The 18,617-nt window shown below is 41.1% G+C and overlaps 1 protein-coding gene across 1 annotated transcript in view; it reads right to left on the bottom strand.

Annotated features, from left to right (window-relative positions):
- The window catches only part of DYNC2LI1 (dynein cytoplasmic 2 light intermediate chain 1), a 111,176-nt gene that overhangs the window by 4,949 nt on the left and 87,610 nt on the right, over positions 1-18,617 (bottom strand). Inside the window, exons 14-25 of the mRNA XM_077811968.1 lie at positions 18,228-18,338; positions 17,234-17,390; positions 14,866-15,104; positions 14,309-14,441; positions 11,418-11,687; positions 8,298-8,463; positions 8,103-8,195; positions 6,411-6,610; positions 6,197-6,273; positions 3,377-3,644; positions 2,035-2,162; positions 927-1,067 (exon numbers count right to left, since the gene is read on the bottom strand). Coding sequence (XP_077668094.1) covers positions 930-1,067; positions 2,035-2,162; positions 3,377-3,644; positions 6,197-6,273; positions 6,411-6,610; positions 8,103-8,195; positions 8,298-8,463; positions 11,418-11,687; positions 14,309-14,441; positions 14,866-15,104; positions 17,234-17,390; positions 18,228-18,338 — 1,980 coding nt within the window. The 3' untranslated portion in view covers positions 927-929. The remainder of the gene's footprint in view (positions 1-926; positions 1,068-2,034; positions 2,163-3,376; positions 3,645-6,196; positions 6,274-6,410; positions 6,611-8,102; positions 8,196-8,297; positions 8,464-11,417; positions 11,688-14,308; positions 14,442-14,865; positions 15,105-17,233; positions 17,391-18,227; positions 18,339-18,617) is intronic.

Below are 18,617 nucleotides of genomic sequence, written 5' to 3'. Positions count from 1 at the left end.
TCAACTATAGACAATGGCAGTATAATACATAGTGACACGTTGAGTTGTAACAAGGAATCATCCATACAGTCAACAAAACTGCATCAACAACATGCAAATAAAATACAAATGCAGAATCTCTGAAACATTGAACAATTGTTCTGAGTTATTTTTAACTCCTTTACACTGGAATTCTAACTCTCTGGTTTGGATCATTACCTTCTGCCTACATAAAATGCTTCCGTAGCTTCAATGAAATCATACGCTTAATCTCCTGTCCTAAATGGCTTTGTTACAAAGTTACCATTCTCTCTCTGCTCTCTTGCACTGATGAAGTGATTTATATATAGTGTATATACTGGGATCTTTGTGGGTGAGAGATGTTGAAAAATGTAGATCATTATTTTCATTATACTGTTACTCTGAGTCTCCAAATTAAGTATATGATCAATATTCAGAAACTATGGGCCAGGTCCTCAATTGGTGTAAATTGATGTACGTGCATTTAAGTCAAGGGAGCTACACTGGTTTACACCAGCTGAGGATCTGCCCCATATTCTTGAACTAAAACATATATCTGAGTGACATGCATCTTGTCACCTATATAATGATGATGTCAAAAGGAAAAAATGTTGAAGGCACAATTTTTAGTAGGGTTTTTTTCTTTTTTTTTTTTTTTTTACCACTTACAGCACAGAGTCAAAGATTCTGAAGCTGGCTTTCAACTATCTGTATTCTGCTGCCATCCAGTGGTTTACATAAAACAATGTGATATTAAAAGAATGATTTTTTACAGTATATCTTTGCTGTAGGGTATTAATAAAACATATGGACATTGTGAAGTATAAAAGGTGAGATCCCTTTTGTGGTGAGGGAGTGGACAGGTGTTTTACAAGAGTCACAATAACCTACCACCCACTAGCGCTAATATTTTACTTCATTTTTACCTGTTACCAATTTTGATTTGATTTCTGCTTGATAAACCTCAGAGATAAGTAGTATAAAACCATGAAACCACTAATAATACCGACGAGGATGAGGTAGCTTGCATAGAGAGGATACGAGTCCAGATTCATAGCCTGAATTACCTGTAAGCACAGACATCACAAAATAGTAATTAAAAACCTCTTTAAAATGGATGTGCAAAGTGTCACATCTCCTTAGTTTTGCTCCTCTTCCTGCCTTGCCCCTGGTGGCTTTTATGTTCTTATTTTCAATTACAGCAGGATCAGCTTTGTCACATCTCTCAACAAGTGTATCATTAGGAGGAACACAGCTCTATTTCTAAACGTTGTTTTCCAACAAATGTGTAGCTGAGGTTTGTGAAGGGAATTATTGCTTTATTTGCTCTTTAAAAATCTATTTCATTTTCCCCCTCCCCAGATAGCAAGGCACCATGTAAATATTGTGACACAAATCTGCCACTGCATGGACCTGCCTCAAGCAGAGGCTGCCATTTGTGCTGTATGATATGGTGTCTTCAGTATATGAACACACATCCATTGGAGGACCAAAGAGAGACCACCAGACTCTTTCCATTTAGCATCTACAGTAACAGGCATTCCAAAAATGAAATGCCAAGACATTCAATCACTACACCAGTGGCTCTCCACCTTATTCTTCCAGCAACCGGCACCCATCCTGTTGTACTGCTTCAAGCACGCTTTGACGGTTCCCTAGTAGAGGGGGAAACAATCTCTTTCCTTCCCTCCTGTATGCTGGGATGGGACTAATTTAATACGGCTCTGTCAAACTCTGACCACTTCATTTCCCACTTGGCCTATGTAGGAGATCAGATAGCGAGTTGGCAGGGAAAGGGAGCAGTCGTATAATCCTACCAAACCATGGTGGTGAGGCAGCTCAGGCTTATGCCAAAGGCCAAACAGCATGCACCACGGCTCCAATTTAGCAAAGTCAATGAGCATAAGCACGCCCTGAGAGTGCTTTGCGGAATCAAGGCATATATCATTTAGTCAACTACAATAATCAGTGCCTTAGTAGCTATTCCTCAAATTATTTATCAAATATAAAAATCTCTCTGGGAGACTGACTTACAAGTTTCCCTGGGATTTGAAAGGTAGCATTTCCAACGGTCATTTGGTATGTGAGTTCAGTGAACTGAATTTGCATCAGGCTTTCATAACTCCATCTGACAAAAGATATTTTAGAAATCCAAAATGGAACTGGAAAAGACGGTAGGAGGGGTGGAGAAAGAAAGGGAGGAATCTGTCTTAATATAAACACACAAAATGAACCTATTATATCTAACGCCATGTCTATGTAGGTTGTAGGAATCAACATCCTCATATCAGCTAAGTCTTTGATTCGTTTGTCCACACAAATTAAATATGCATAGAAATGTGATACCCAAAACTGGATGAAGAATTGAGGATGGCAAAAAAAGGACTGAAGCTCTTCTGGAAGGCTTTTTGCACATCCCCAGTTGCTATAAGGTTTTTTGATTTGTTGGTTTGTTTTTATTTTATATATTTTACAGAGCCACTTTGTTCCAGTAATAAAATTATAAAAGAGGACAGACTCAGGTCAAATCTGACTAAAATTTTAAGTTTTGTTTTAAAAACAAACAAGACTTTATAAAATGTAAAACTAATAGAAAGGTCTCCGTGATTTTTGAAAATATTCCAATAAAGCTTTATTTAAATTGCACTCTAACAAATGTTTATTATGTCGTTCAGACATTGGAGTTCTGTCCTTGTGCTTTGAGAACCTGATATTGACTAAAACTGACCATAAACTGCTACTCTGAAACCAGTACAATTGAGACATCTATATTCATTGTACAACTCGAGCTAAAACTAAATAAGCATTATCAGTAAAAATAATTAAACTATTTTTCATTTAAGTTTTTAGCCTAAATTTCTTTTCTTTAAATATTTAACTTGACACTTCAAATACTGCAGTAGCAAAGCAACTTATATTCTGTTGCTATCTGTTACATGACAGTGCTAAATTCTGTGTTAAAGGCTTTCTGAATTACACTTATAATGTAGCCTTGAGTGTAATTTGAATTTTTCAGTGAGACAGGTTTTGTACTCATCTTTGAATTAGTTATATATTTACAAACCCTAGAAAAGAACAAAAATAATGTACAGTACATATAATACATTCTTAAATAGTGCTTTTTATCCATAGATCTCAAAACATTGTAGATATTATTCCCATTTTATAGATGGATAGGGAAACTGAGGCACATAGTGACAAACGGTATTATCCAACACCACCCTATAAGACAACAGAAGAGTTGTGATTAGAACCCAGGTTACCTGAGTTCCTGTCCAGTATTCTATCCACTAGGCCATAATGCCTCAAAAACATTGCCTATGATTTACAAAAGCTGTAAGTAGTTGCCAGTTATGACTGCACTTGCCAGTCTTACCTAGCCACAGGCTTTCTAGGCTTACCACGAAACCGCCACTCAGGAAGAAGGTTGTGAAAAGCACATTGCCAAAGAAGGCTGACAACTGCAGTGTTGGGAGCAGTGCTGCCATCCATAGTGCCATTGCTCGGGCACAGAAAACCACAAGCCAGACTGCCAGGAAGTTAAGGAGGAAATGTTCTGGTTCAGGATTGAGATTTGTCAGCCAGTAGATAGGAACTCCATAAATTATTACAAAAGCACAGTGTTCTGGGAGCTCCCCCAAAATCTGTTAACAGGAAAAAAACCACTGAACTTTCTCATATTAATATATGTATTTTTTAATATTTTGCAGGAAATAACCTATTAAAATGTGATCACCTTCGTCAGTGACACACTAAAAAAAACAGAAAAAGGAGGATCCTAGCTAATTTTCCTTCTGTTTCTAGTTGTGACATTTTCTATAACTAAAACCTAAAACTGACAGGCTTCTTGTTAAGGATTATATGCCTTGTTTTCTTACAGTTTGTCAGTTTCTGGGAATCTAAGACATTTCCCATAAAAGCTCATAAACCTGATGGCAATAATGCCAGTAATGAGTCTCTGCAAATGTATTTTAGTTCAAATTCTGTTGAATCTTTACGATGAGTACACTTCAAATCCTCCACTAGGAAGATCATTCGTCCCTTCTTCCTCGTTTTTGCCTACAGTTGGGGCAGCACGTTTTGCAAACTAGTTAATCCAGGGGTTCTCAAACTTCATTGCACCGTGACCCCTTTCTGACAATAAAAATTACTGCATGACCCCAGGAGGGGGGACTGAAATCTGAGTCCACCTGCCCTGGGGTGGGGGGGGCAAAGCCAAAGCCCAAGGGCTTCAGTCCCAGGCTGGGGGCCTGAACCTGAGCCCCGACTCCCGCGGGCTTCAGCTTCAGCCCCAGCTGGTGGCACTCAGGCTTCAGCTTCAGGCCTGGGCCCCAGCAAGTCTAAGCCAGCCCTGGCCACCCATTTTAAGGGGTTGCGACCCACTTTGCTGCGCCCGACCCACAGTTTGAGAATCACTGAGTTAATCCATTGGAAAACAAAAATATTAAATTTTTCATACATAAGTAATAAAAGGCATATGTAGTGATGTAATCACTTTACCCATGGGAGTTAAGTAGGAGTGTACTTGAAGGTCACTTAATAGTATACCTCTACTGCTACGATTCATAAAAAATTGATATAATTTCATTGTGAAAACTGTGTTGTCTATGAACTATAAAGAATATTTTTTCCCCCAGAACCACTCATGGGGGTTTTAAATCTTGTTTGGGAATGGAAACCTAAATTACAGATGCTGTGGCAAGCAGAGCTTTCCTAAAGGAAGGGGCTAGCCTCAGCTCTGGCAATAACAAAGCATATTTTAAAAAGTATCTTTGTAATGTTTTTTTCGGAAACAGTTGTGCTCCATACATTTAATATGGTGGTTTTCTCCAATCACTATTGGGTCAAACAAAATTTGGCCCTCAAAGGTGAAAGATGAAATTGCCACATTCTATGTCACTTTTTTATGCTACATACTTCTCAGTCAAAATGATGAGAAGGTGTCTAATGGATGCATGTACACCTAGCATTGCTATTTTGCGTCAGACTGCAGCATTTACAAAGATTCTTCTGTAACACGCGCCTCTTCATGTTACTAAACTCACAACAGCACTTCAACAATGAGGTATGCAGAAAAAAAGGTATGTAAAACTATCCAAAACAACACATTTCCTTTTCAGTATTCCCAAAGTTGGCACCAAATTGTGCTTCAGAACCAGCTCCAGGCTTGTTATTTTAGAGACAATTTTTTTAAAAAACCACTTTGGGAGCCAAAACTATGTATAGAAGCTCTTGAGGGAACAAATAATAAAACACTTCCGCTGTCCAGCATCTGGAAATCATATAAATGCCATTTGTGTTCAGACATGACTAACAGCAAAACTGGGTCACAAATAATTGCAACCACAAATTTATGCCACGGTGACACCCCTTTAAAAATGTATCCCTTGCTGAACACCAAGTCAAAGACGCATTGTGAAAGCAATCATCCAGTCTGATTTCTAGGCACGCTCTCTAAATTATACACTTGAGTCACTGGACTTTGCCCCACCACCTCAACCAGGGACAACCCGAAGTGAAAGTGATGGTGCTTGCCCTTCAATGATGTCTGTTTCCTATGAAACAACTATTGCCCATTGAAAACAAACATCTCTACCTTGATTGCCTAAATGGTAATGCTGACCTTGTTCTCTCACCCATTAGCACAGAGGGCAATGATAAGCCACAGCCCTCTTTAGTCAAAGACCCACTTTTACCATTTCTCTACTCATGGGACTGGCCAGTGAATGGTGGAAGATTACACCTGCACCTCCAACAACACAAAAGGGCTCATTTTCCTTAAAGGGGGCAAGTGTGACAGCCCCTGCAGTCTGACAGCTCATTGGTTAGACAACAGAGAATAACTCCCCTAGTTTGATCTGACCTAAGACTTTTCCATCTCCTGCCCTATCCCACCCAGTGAGACTTACAAATCCCCTTGTCCCAGCAGTCTAAGAGTAGCCAGTGAAAGGATCCTCTTGGACCTTGACTACTTTCTGACCTAGGACCAGGCTCATGGTTTATGGAGACAGATGCTTAAGAGCATTGTGAGGCTTAATTAATTAGTTAATAAATGTTTGGGAAGCATGATGACTGCTTTAGATGACAGGCATGATAAGTGTGAAGTCTGAACAAAATTTCATCACCCACACACAAGGCTTTTACTTTTCATGTTAAAACCAGATATACACTTTTCTTGACAGCTGAAACCAATTACCTTAGCAAAGAAGTAGGGAGTAACAGTATACATCCCATCTTCTAAATCATGATAAAGCATAGCTCTTTCTGAATGACCTACAGTATAAAACAGAAACAGACAGGTATATTTCATGCTAGAACTGCCCATAGTCAATACATTTTTCATTAGCAATTTAAGTATTATTTTGTTTGATTGTCTTAAAGCATTATCACTAAAACTGACAGACACTTACATTTTGCAATAACATCCAAAAGCACTGTGAAGGGGATTAGTGCACCTATCATAAACAACAGTGCTACTGTGTCCTGAATAGATAGCTTGGTTTTCTCATGACCATAGTATAAGAATCCAATTAATAATGACATTAGAAGGGCCTCAGATCCATGGATTAATAACGTTGAAAGATCTCTGAAGTCACTGGAGATTTGACGACTAAGAAAAACAACAACACTGACCGTAAGACACTATAATAGCTAATAATGCCAGTTAAACTACATTTAAATAATTTGGCCTGATTCTCTTATCATTGACACATATGGAACCACATTGACTTCAGATGGGACGAGAATTTGGCCTTTTAGACAGGAACATGTATAGTACAAATCAAAACTATTGTAACAAATCTCTGGCCAGCTAGCACTTCATGTTTCATCATTCTAGATAGCATGGTCATTGGGAAATTCATGGTAGAAGTGAGGATAGAAATCAGATCCTCCAGCTCCAAAATATAGATCCAATCGTGTGAGCTAAAGCAGAATCCCTGTTTACAGATAAATGAAACACCGTTAAATAATTCTGGCATGATCCAGCACAGAGGTGGGCAAACTATGGCCCTCAGGCTGAATCCGCCCCGTGAGCCACACCACGCAGCTTGGCCCCGCTCCAGCCGAGGTGCAGGGTCAGGGGCTGTAAAAACGAGGCTCCCGGAAGCCGCAGCATGGCCTCGCTCCAGCTTCTACGCATTCCAATGGGAGCTGCAGGGGCAGTGCCTGCAGATGGGGCAGAGTGCAGACCCGCCTGGCAGCACCTCCGCATAGGAGCTGGAGAAGGGACATGCCACTGCTTCCAGGAGCCGCTTGAGGTAAGTGCAGCTCAGAACCTGCACCCCCTAAGCTTCCCAAGCCCCAACTCCCTGCCCCAGCCCTGATCCCCCTCCTGCTCTCCAAACCCCTTGATCCCAGCAGCCTCCTGCATCCCAAACCTCTCATCCCCAGCCCCACCCCAGAGCCTGCACCCCATCCAGAACCTGTGCCCCTGCCCCAGCCCTGATCCCCCTCCCACCCTCCAAACCACTCAGTCCCAGCCCAAAGCACCCTCCTACACCCCAAACGCCTCATCCCCAGCCCCACCCCCAACCCCAATTTTGTGAGCATTCATGGCCCGTCATACAGTTTCTATTCCCCAATGTGGCCCTCGGGCCAAAAAGTTTGCCCACCACTGACCCAGCAGATAGTAGTGGTACTCCAGACACATTAAGCCAATTAATTAAAATTTTTTGAGTAATTGTGAAAGTACTAGTGAATGTCACAGCCAACTACAGCAGCCACCACCAGTAACAATCATGCTAAAATAAGGATAAACAAATCTCATGCCTCATGCTGTCTTAGTCAAAATGAGTTGATGAAATTTCTTGAATCCCCTTGCTTGGGGGAGCATGGTGCAGTTGGCTAGATTTATCAAGGAAAGGTGTGGCTGCCTTTCTCTGAAGAATGAAGTAAGAGTGGCAGGATATGGGATGGACGTATGGTCAGATCTGATATAACAACTGCTACATTCCAGTGTGATACAAACCCATGACCAGCTTTTTCCAGACTTTCAGCCTATGTTCAGCTTGCTCTTCATGCTTCTCTCTTAACATTCATTTCCTTTGCACTTTTAAATGTTATTCCTGCAAGACATCAGTTTCTTTTCAAAATAAGATTACCTGAATAATACAGTAAACTGCTTTAAGCCACCTGGTAACTGATCAGTTGAAGGGGAATGCATGTTAATCACCTCTTCTGGAGTGAAAAGGGAACTGTTCAAAAGCAAAGAGAGAGAAAACGGGAGTAGCTCAATTTCAGAAACTGTTTCAGATCAAGCATATCACCTTCTTTTATAAATAACATTATTATTTTACCTTTGTTCACTGTAAACAGTTGTCACACAGTCTCCTTCATTAGCTTTCCATAAGAAATCATCAAAATCTTTGACCTTCTCCCAGAACAAGGTGGCAAGTGACCTTGCCCTTTTCTGACTTTCCATCTCCTTCTCTTTGCTCCGGTTATCAATGCTGGTCAAATCAACTGCAAGACATTATCTGATATGGGTCTACATACCTAAGATATGATAATTTACTCATATATGTATTGCTAGTAATAAATTTCATCGTCAATAGAACCTACCTAATTATAGCACATATGTATGATATGGTGCGACAGTGGTCACTCTTAAAATGTTTGTCAATTGCTCTACATAACTCAATACCATTACTTCAGTATCTGCACTGTGTTCCCTAAGTTTTCTATAGACAACATGCAAATCCTGAATTAACATTATCAAATTTCTGAAGGAAAAAGTGGATGCTTTTCAGGTTGACACTACAACATTATATTTTACTATTATGGTATAAATACTTTTTTTTCTAGTTTGGGAATGCAAGCTAGTGGCTAGAGGGCTTAGTCTGCCCTTGCATGCCCTATTTGTCACATACAGGGGCTCTGAGTGTCTCCAACAGCTCCCTCCCCCTCTACCACTGTACCCTCTTCTTCCCCATTTCAAGGGCTCCATGTGCCTCCCTTCCTCCCGTATAAAGGTCCCCCATTCTCTTCTCCACCAGGATTCTGTGTGTGCTCCTTTTTTCCCTTGCCCCTCAACCATCCTTATTTATTTATTTACCTGTCTGGGAGCTAAGTCATTCAGGGTGTCAAAATTTTAAACTGAGATGGGGAGATATATGTTAGTGGCTGCCATCAACAGGTTCTTTGCTCTATAGACAATTACAGAGGTGGTTGAAGGGGACAAGTCTGCTAACCAACTATCAGGACTCTGTGTGTCCCCATTTCTTCCTTCCAGTTTTCCAATTTTCCCCCAAATCAATAGGGTTCTGCCCATTGATACATAGAACATTTGCTAAAATTTTGGAATTGATCAGATGCAGTGTTCAAATGTTATCCCATCCCATCACATCCAAGTGCCCAAACAATCACAGTTCAACAATCAAGTTGAGCATAGGGGCATACAAGCTTGGCCAGCTACGGTTTACAGAATGATAAATTACACTGCATAAACAGATGATCAAGGCTCAGGCAAGGAGCAGATAAACTGCTAATTTGACCATGATTGTTCCATGAGTCCACAGGCAGTCTAAACTGATTATTCCATGAACGAAGACACAATACATTACATTTAGGATGTGATCTCTCACTTTAGGATGTGATCAGCTAATTTACAGTATTCAGATTTGAGACAAGTAGCACAAAATATCTCCAGTGTGTCCTGTACACAGGACAGGATGAAAGACAAGCTTTTGAAAAATCTCCACTAAAACACTATTTTTTTCTCTGCTATAGCACCATTTTCCCCCAAGTAGAAGGGCTGGAATCCTTCAGACACTCCATTTCTCCATACACATTAAGGCTGACGGATCAGAAATCTGGAGAATTTAAGCAAACATACAAACCGTTAGTTGCATATTAATGAATATGCAACCCATTGTTTAAATAATTCGCAGTAAATATCCTGGTGTAAGGCTAATAAGGTCGTCGCATGGAGTGAGCTGCTGGAATAGAGGAATTGTTGTGCTCCTGACTGCTTCTGGCAAACCCCTGGTTGGTGGCCAGGTAAGTCTGGTTACTCCTTGTCCTGGACTAGATGGAAGGTTCTAATTGGTCTTCCAGTTAGGGTTCCAATTTTGGTTGGACATATGCCTGGAGGTTTCATCAAATGACATAATTTTTAATTAAAGACTCATCTTTAATTGCTGGAGACTCCAGGACAATCCCAGAGGGTTTGCAACCCTACTTCCAGCCCCTGCTACTGAACCTGAGCTGGGGAATCTGGCTGCTACCAGCTGGAGAACACTTCGGGTGCCCAGCTAAGGAGGCTGCCCCAGGCTAATGGGAAGGGGGTTCTGGCTGCTGCTATTTGGCTGCTACTCACAGGCCCTTGTGGCCAAGGAGAGAGGACTAGAGACGTGCCCAGTGACACTCTAGCCATAGTTCTGCATGTGTGGACACCAGTGTGTTTGGAGGGCTACACTCAAGGAAGGACACTAACCACAAAGATCTTGCCTAGAGAAGGCCAAATGACAGGGAGACTTCCCAGAGTGCCTCTGAGACAGCGTCTCCCCAGGTGGAGGTGCTGTTCACCCTGGGCGCAGCCCTGGGGTGGGGAGAGCCTCATTGTGCTCCAAGTCCAGGCCTCTACCAGTGACTGCAGCTTTCCTTCCTTGAGTGCTGGAGCTAGCTCCCCCAGCACAACTCCAGACACACCTAGAGGGGTCACCCTGCAGCAAGGCTGCCTAAGTCCGCTGGGCCCCAGCCGACTGGGGACCACAGGATTGAGCATCTGCCTCAGAGTCCTGCAGGGTAAGATTTTCCCTGAGCTGCACATAGCCCTCTGAGCCACTGGGGCATGGGCCAGGCAAAGCCAGGAGTAACACCTCCAAGAAACTGGCAACTCCAGGGAGGAACCTGGGACAGTAACTTCAGATTTCTTTGCCAAGAGGAACAAAGTACTGGCAGTTCGCTCCCCCCGCCGCCAAGTATCCCACAACAGGAACAACAGGGAACTCCTATAGCCCCCATAATGCTCCCCTGCCCAGGAAGTAGTGAAGTTACTTACCTTAGGAAACCAGTTTCCCACCCTGGAAACCAGAAGGTAAAGAGATCTCTGAAGAAGAGCAACTGATTGGGTCCCTTACTTTGTACTAGGTGCAGAAAGCTCCAGAGCATGTAAAATGTGGGACTAACAGTGTGTGAAACAAAGCAAGTACAAACATGAGCCATACTTTGCAGGGGTGGATGGATTGTCACATACACAGTTACTTAAGGTTGGTTTTGCCATACAGTTCCGCTTATTTTTAAACTGTTACTCCAGCAAAGAATAACAAAAGCTCTGATACAGCATTGGTTTATAAGTCACCTATCGGACAGTAACCACATGTAATTCAATAAAAATCAGTGCATTACATAAGCTTATGAAAATAAATGATTTCATGCACCCCATTTGTATTTGTTTAATCACATTTGATACTAACCATAGAAATCTGCAGGATTGCTGAATTTTGGGCAGGGATAGCCTATTTCTGTGAAATATTGGACCATGCTCCGGGCTGTTCCAGAATAGATGGTAGTTCCAGAGGTCATCAGAAGAACTAAATCGAAGAGTTGGAAGATATCTGATCGGGGCTGGTGAACTGAAAGGAGAACTAATCTGTTTCCTCTGGCAAGCCTGGATAGTGTAATCACAAGATTGTGAGCAGTAAAACTATCTAGTCCAGATGTGGGTTCATCAAGTATCAGTATTCCTGTCAAAGAGAAAAGGCGATGATGGGAAGCATTGTAGGATTTTGTGTTGCATGTGAAATGGTACCAGTACGTAAAATCTTATTTATACATTTTTAAAGATTTTTTTTAAAGCAGCAAGATCAAATATTATTTAACAAGGAGAAAATTCCCTTCCCTAAAGTTCTTTCTCCACATTACCAAACCATTTTCTGTAGTCCCAATCCTGCTCCCACAGAAATCAATAAGAATTGGCATTGACTTTCACTGGGAGTAGATTTAGGCCCCATATTTTAATTTCCAATGTTTTTCTCCTAACTCCAGCTTTATATAATAGAAACAAGAACGTAACAGTAGTCAGTTCTGTATCTTTCCATGTACAATAACTTGTCACTTAAAGTCGTCCTGGTTAACGTTGTTTTGTTGTTACGTTGCTGGTCAATTAGGGAACACGCTTGTTTAAAGTTGCACAATGCTCCCTTATAATGTTGTTTGGCAGCCGCCTGCTTTGTTCACTGCTTGCAGGAAGAGCAGCCCGTTGGAGCTAGCTGGTGGGGGCTTGGAACCAGCCTGGACCAGCAGCCCCCCTATCGGCTCCCCTAAGTTCCCTGTGCAGCAGTCGCCCAGCAGGCTATCAATTGCTGGGCAGTTCAGGTGTCCCTCCCCCCCACTGCCGTGTGCTGCTCCTACCCTCTGCCTTGGAACTGCTCCCGGGAGCCTCCTGCTTGCTGTGCAGGGGTGTGGGGAAGACGGGGGCTAATGTCAGGGTGTCCCCCTCCCTGCTCCTGCTTATCCCATCTCCACTGAGCGGGGCGGGGGGGAGGGGGGCAGACAACAGGGCTCAGGAAGGAGGGAGCTTGCTGGTTGCAGCTGCTTTCTCAATTTCCTGATCTACTTAAAAAGGCAGTGTACTTAAGAGTGCGGTCAGCATACTTAAAGGGGCAATGCTCATCTCTCTCTCCCACACACAGGGTGTGTGTCTCTGTCTCTGTCTGCCATGCTGTCTCCCCTCCCTTCATTTGTGCTGCCTTGTAGAGTGTGAGACTACATTAACAACGTGTTAACCCTTGAGGGCTCTGCCGAGTGCTAGTTCATCATTTAGCAGTAAGGCATTCCCTGGGAAATATCCCACCCTCTTCCACCCTCTGACTCCACCACCTCAACCAAGCTTCACAATCACCATCGTTGTGTACAGTATTAAATTGTTTAAAACTTATGCTGTACATATATATATATATAATATAGTCTTTTGTTTGGTGACAAAAATTTCCCTGGAACCTAACCCCCCTATTTACATTAATTCTTATGGGGAAATTGGATTCGCTTAATATCATTTCTCTCAAAGTTGCATTTTTCAGGAACTTAACTACAACATTAAACGAGGAGTTAGTGTATGTTACATGAGAGGTAGATTCAGTGTGGTTAGAGTTTACGGTAATACTTCTACTCATATTCTATGTGTTCAGACCACTTGCATCGAGTCACACAGTGTCAGGGTGTGTAAAGGCCTCAAAACCAGAGAGCCAAAGTTATAAAAAATAAAATAAAAAAAAATAGGAGCATGAAAGTGAAGAGAGGAGAAATAAGTTCTACATTAATATTTTCTATCTGAAGGTTTCTTTGCAACTGGTCGTTGAAAACTCAAGTGAGATAATGTCAAACATTTTGAGATCTGGTATTATTCACTATTTATATTACCATAGCACCGAGTGGCCCCAAGTAGTATCAAGTGCTGTACAGGCACACACAAAATCATGGACCTAGATCCTAAAAGATATTTAGGCACGTAGCTCCCACCTAAAACCCTTTGAGGATCTGGACCATGGTTCCTGCCCTGAAGAGCTTATTATGAGTAAATATAGAGTTTGAAGTGCTAAAAAGGAAAAAATTGTATTTAATTTTTCTTTTCCTGGAAACAGAAAATGTTTTGCATTAATACATACCTCTTTTCCTGAGCAGCACATGCTGAAAAACATTTTTTTGCCTTTCCTGTAATTGTGGAAAAAATAGCCTTATCTACACTGGGAATATTCAGACCCATGTTTCCTAAAGAAGGCAAGGGTACTGATAGAAACTTCAGTGTACACATGGATTAGGCTTTATTACAACCATGTTGGCTGGTGAGAACAGGTGTAAAGAACAACTGAGCCTGCCTGAGTTTTCTCTGCATTGCAGTTTTCACTGCCTGGGGTAATTTACAAATCTGAAAAATCCCAGTGTAGCCACAGGCACTGAGATTACCATCTAGTACCCTGATCCTACAGATTGTTACTAACATAATCTTTACTCTCACAAGTAGCCCAGCTGAAGTCAACAGGACTACTAGTGTGCACAGGCGTTTGAAAGACTGGGCACATAACACTGGAAAAGAGATTACAAGATATAGGTTCTGATTCTGATGCCACTGAAGTTAACAGAAATTCTTATGGTGACTTAAATGGGAGCAGATTAGGTCAATAAACTGCATAATAAAGCCACTAATGTCCAAGTAAATAATATTCCTTGCTTGTATTTAATGTAAATAGGCACAATTGCTGCAGCCAGTGGTGGGGGGGGAGGGAGGAATATTTCCCTTACTAATGTAAACCCCCTCCTCCCCCATCTGGTTTTGTGGTTTAATTAAGATGAATGACTTTATGCTCACCAGGGTTCCACAGCAGCTGCACTCCAATGCTTACCCTTCGCCTTTCTCCCCCCGACACACCTCGGATGTATTCATTCCCTACTCTTGTGTTTGCACACTGTCGTAACCGCAGTTCTGCTATAACATCTTCCACCTGGTGGTTCCAGGATAAAGCAAGGGTTAGTTGTTTAATCATTAAGTATAATGCACAGTCCAAAATTACGTTTGGCTTTAATCGTCATTCAAATATTACTGTGCTATCTGATCAATAGCCATTTAAAACAAATCTTGACTTTCTCAGAGGCAACATTTTCTAAAAATTCAGCAATTCATTTCTCATTTTAGCTCCCATAAAGCTTTCCCTAAATTGCCATTTGGAACAACTGCAGCCTTCTATCTGGGAGCAAAAAAAATTAAAACCTATTTATAAGCAAAAATAGACAAATCAAACTTTAGACTTTATGACTTACACAACAAATGCCCAGTTCAATTTAGCTGTTCTTACCCCAAACATACTTGGATAATTATGTCAAATGCATTTTTGACAACTTTATTTTTTCCCCAGCAGCTCTAATTACCCTTTTTTCCCTTTGTGAGTCTGAAAAAGTCTTCGGGAGCCGCAGTTTTGCAACGAATAATAATGTTTCTTTGACAGTTAGGCTGGGTAGTAGTCGATCATCCTGCCGCACATGTGCAATGCATTTCTTAACAAGCTGGTGAGTACTGGGTTGTCCATTGATTATGATTTGGCCAGACTTAATTTTGCCACCGTGATCTCGACAGGTTATCACATCAAGTAAGGATGTTTTTCCACAGGCTAGAAAAATCATAATTTAAAAAGTTAAAAATCTCTCTGGGTCAAATTCTAGAGCAGTTCCATTTGGTCACAAAAACGAGGCAAATGTTTTTGCCACATTCATGTGCCTCCATATTCACCCCTATCCTAAGCCCTCTCTGTAGCTTATTTCAGAACCCCTGAAGGAGAACAGCCTGTGAAGGAGACCTGAGTTCAAGTTTGACTGTTTGTTTTGAGCCAAAGGTTTAGGACATCTTTAGAAGTTATAATGTGAGCTCTTAGGCTAGAGCAGTGGTTCTCAGCCAGGGGTATGCTTTCCCCTGGGGGGTACGCAGAAGTCTTCCAGAGAGTACATCAACTCATCTAGATATTTGCCTAGTTTTACAACAGGCTACATAAGACACTGGAAAAGTCAGTACAAACTAAAATTTCATATGGGCAAAAACTTGTTTATACTGCTCTATATATTATATGCTGAATATTCCAATTGATTAATTTTATAATTATATGGAAAAAATTAAAAAGTAAACAATTTTTCAGTAATAGTGTGCTGTGATACTGTTGTATTTTTCTGACTGATTTTATAAGCAAGTGGTTTTTAGGTGAAGTGAAACTTGGGGGGTACGCAAGACAAATCAGACTCCTGAAAGCAGTACTGTACAGTAGTCTGGAAAGGTTGAGAGCCACTGGGCTAGAGGACTACCAGCGAGACTGCTGCCTCATAAGGAATGGCACTAATTGAATTCCAAAGATGCCTGAAATCTTAAAAACCCAACCCTACCCCCCCCCATAACAAAGTTATGAACTGAAGTTTACCACATATGTAATTACACATATTTTTGGCTCACCATGGTCTTGATCGTGTGGTGACTTGAGAATTCTGTCCCTGATCCAGCAAAACACCTTTTACACAGGCTTAACTTTAGGCACAGGAGTAGTCCCATTGGCCTCAGGGTGTTCTGCATGGACATAGGGTCCACACTACTGGATCTGATTGCAGGACTTGGCCTAAATTTGTATTATAAGCTTGCTTTGTGGAATGAATTGTGAACATGAATAAATATGGTGTTTTTAAACAATGCAATATTGGCTCACACTTAGGGGGAACAAGACTAAAATAATGGAAGCAAAATGACATTTGGAAATAACAAATGTCTTGTTCTCTCATGTTGTGCGATATAGTTTGTAAACATGCACACAGTTCCTTCATTATTAATTATTATTATTTTATTATTTCATGTATTGCTGCTCTTCATTTTAGAAGATTAATTCCCTGCTTGATGATTTGAGGGATTTTTATGTAGGTGTTTTTTTTAAAGAAATCCATCCATTTGCAAACCATATATCAATCCACTTGTCACTGACACAGTGATTACTAACAATAAAGCGAAACCCCTCAGAAATTTTGACCAACCTCACTAAAGTATTTGATAAAATAGTTAATAAACTTTTTTTTAAACTGTTTAAGACCAGTTAGGTGAATGGGGTTTGTGCTCACTGTAAGCTACTTAACAAATACACAGCAATACAATATTGTTCCATCCAAAGCTCTTTTATCAGGGAGGATTCCCAAGGTACAACTTTGTTTTGAAAGCAAATCTCAGACCCAGACAACTCCAGGAAGCAGGTGAATTATGGAGGAAATTCCACTGACCTCTGCAGTAAGACAGGCTGTGGACATAAGGTGGTAGTACTGCCATGGCACACGCTCAGCGCTGGCTGAGGTCAGGGTAGCTATGTATTCTGGTCAGAGCTGTTGATCGCTCACTTTTGGAGGTGGGCCAGCCAGTGCAAGGCCCCTTCACTCCCAGCAGCTCAGGGACTGCGGGCACCTTGCATTGTTCCAGGCAGACCCAGGAAATCTGGCCCATAAAATCAAATGATGAAAAACCATCCTTTAAGAAACTGTGTGGCAAGCATATGTACAAATCATGACAAAAATTCTTTCCCAAACAAAATCTAACTGTCTTCTGCTGGGGGCCCACCGTATATTTTTTATGAGCATACTGCAGCGATGTATAACATATATTTCTAGGGAGTGTTTCTCTGTTGGATGGTTATATATCCTTTGGCATTCAGTAGTGCTGTTGTCATCTATTGTATATTTTATTGTAAAGGCTTGGTCAATGCAGTAAAGCTTTCAGTCCTACCAGAGCTTCCTATAATAGCTAGCATCTGGCCACTTTGAACTTTAAAGTTCAGATTCTGGATTGCTGGCACATGGGAATCTGGGCCTGTGTTCCACATCCAAGGCATTTTCATGTCTGCTAGGTTCTCATACCAGGGAATCTGAGATGCCATGTTAACCTAATGTAAATAAATAGAAAAAAAAGCCCTCCATTCAGAAAGTCAATACTGTAGCAATAAATATTTAAAAAAAATTAAGATATTACAAAGTGGAAAATGCATGAAAATAGCTGCAACCAACCTGATGCAAATTCTCAAAACTATGTTTTAGCTAATTCCATTTGCCAACCATGCATTGTTTCCATATATTCTTTCTTATCATTGATTGATTGCCAAACTGGTTGATTACCAAATATCTGTCTGTCTCTCTAAAATAAAAGATACTGTGTATTTGTCTGTTTGAAAATGCAAATACTGCCCTGCCCTTTACCAAATATACACAAAGCATTAACCCTTTGCAAACTGAATTTCTTCTTGTTAAATCAACGGGCATGATTTGTGAGGTCTGCGGCAGCTATTTAGTATTTTGCAACTCTCTGTCCAGCGTAGGGTATGTTCCTGAGAGAAAGGAGACATAACCCTTCACACTGGTGATCCCCAGCTGCCACAGTAGCCCCCTGGATTTTGGTCATCTAGGCGTAACTTCAAGCTGCCCTGAGTCTGCCCAGATCAGGAGAACACTAAGGTGGCTGTCCCACCCGTTAGCGGTGTGAAGTATATCTCATCTGCAACTGAGGATCTTTCTAGCCCACTATTTAAAATGCAGTCAAGGACCTGATCCTGTATTTACCATGCACCCAAAACTTCCACGGCTTCAATGATGTTTGTGTGTACAACAACTGTAAGATAAGGTCCCAGTTGCTATATGTAATTTAACTCACGTTACTTTTTACAGTGTCTAAATGTTACAAGCAGGAAATTGTTGTATACATTAGCAAGATAAAGTAGACCTTGTACCTGGTAGTTGAGCTCTCTGACCTCTAGGACATTTGATTTGCCACTGTAGGTGAAATACAGATTGTTATCCTCTTCAGAGCAAAAAATACTGTCTCTGAATCTCCTCTTTGCCTATAGGAATTATTAGAAAATTAATTACAACTCACTTCTCTCTCTCTAAACAGCATTTAAAAAATGAGAGGCAGCAAGGGAAATGCTTTCAATGTGTAATAATAGTACAATTGCTTTAGTTACTATAGCACAAAATGTAAAGAGTTGAAATGAGTTACCTCTGTCTAGTACCTGGAAAATTACTCTGCACTACGGGGGTGTGAAAAACTCAAAGTGCAATTCAAAGGAATATGTGGCGAGTTTTTTGTTCATTTGTTTGCTTGCTTGTTTGTTTTTTGT

Source organism: Eretmochelys imbricata, chromosome 3 (assembly GCF_965152235.1).
Source record: "Eretmochelys imbricata isolate rEreImb1 chromosome 3, rEreImb1.hap1, whole genome shotgun sequence".
Taxonomy (NCBI): domain Eukaryota; kingdom Metazoa; phylum Chordata; order Testudines; family Cheloniidae; genus Eretmochelys; species Eretmochelys imbricata.
The sequence above is the reverse complement of the archived record's forward strand: the minus strand, read 5'-3'. Positions and strand labels throughout refer to the sequence as shown.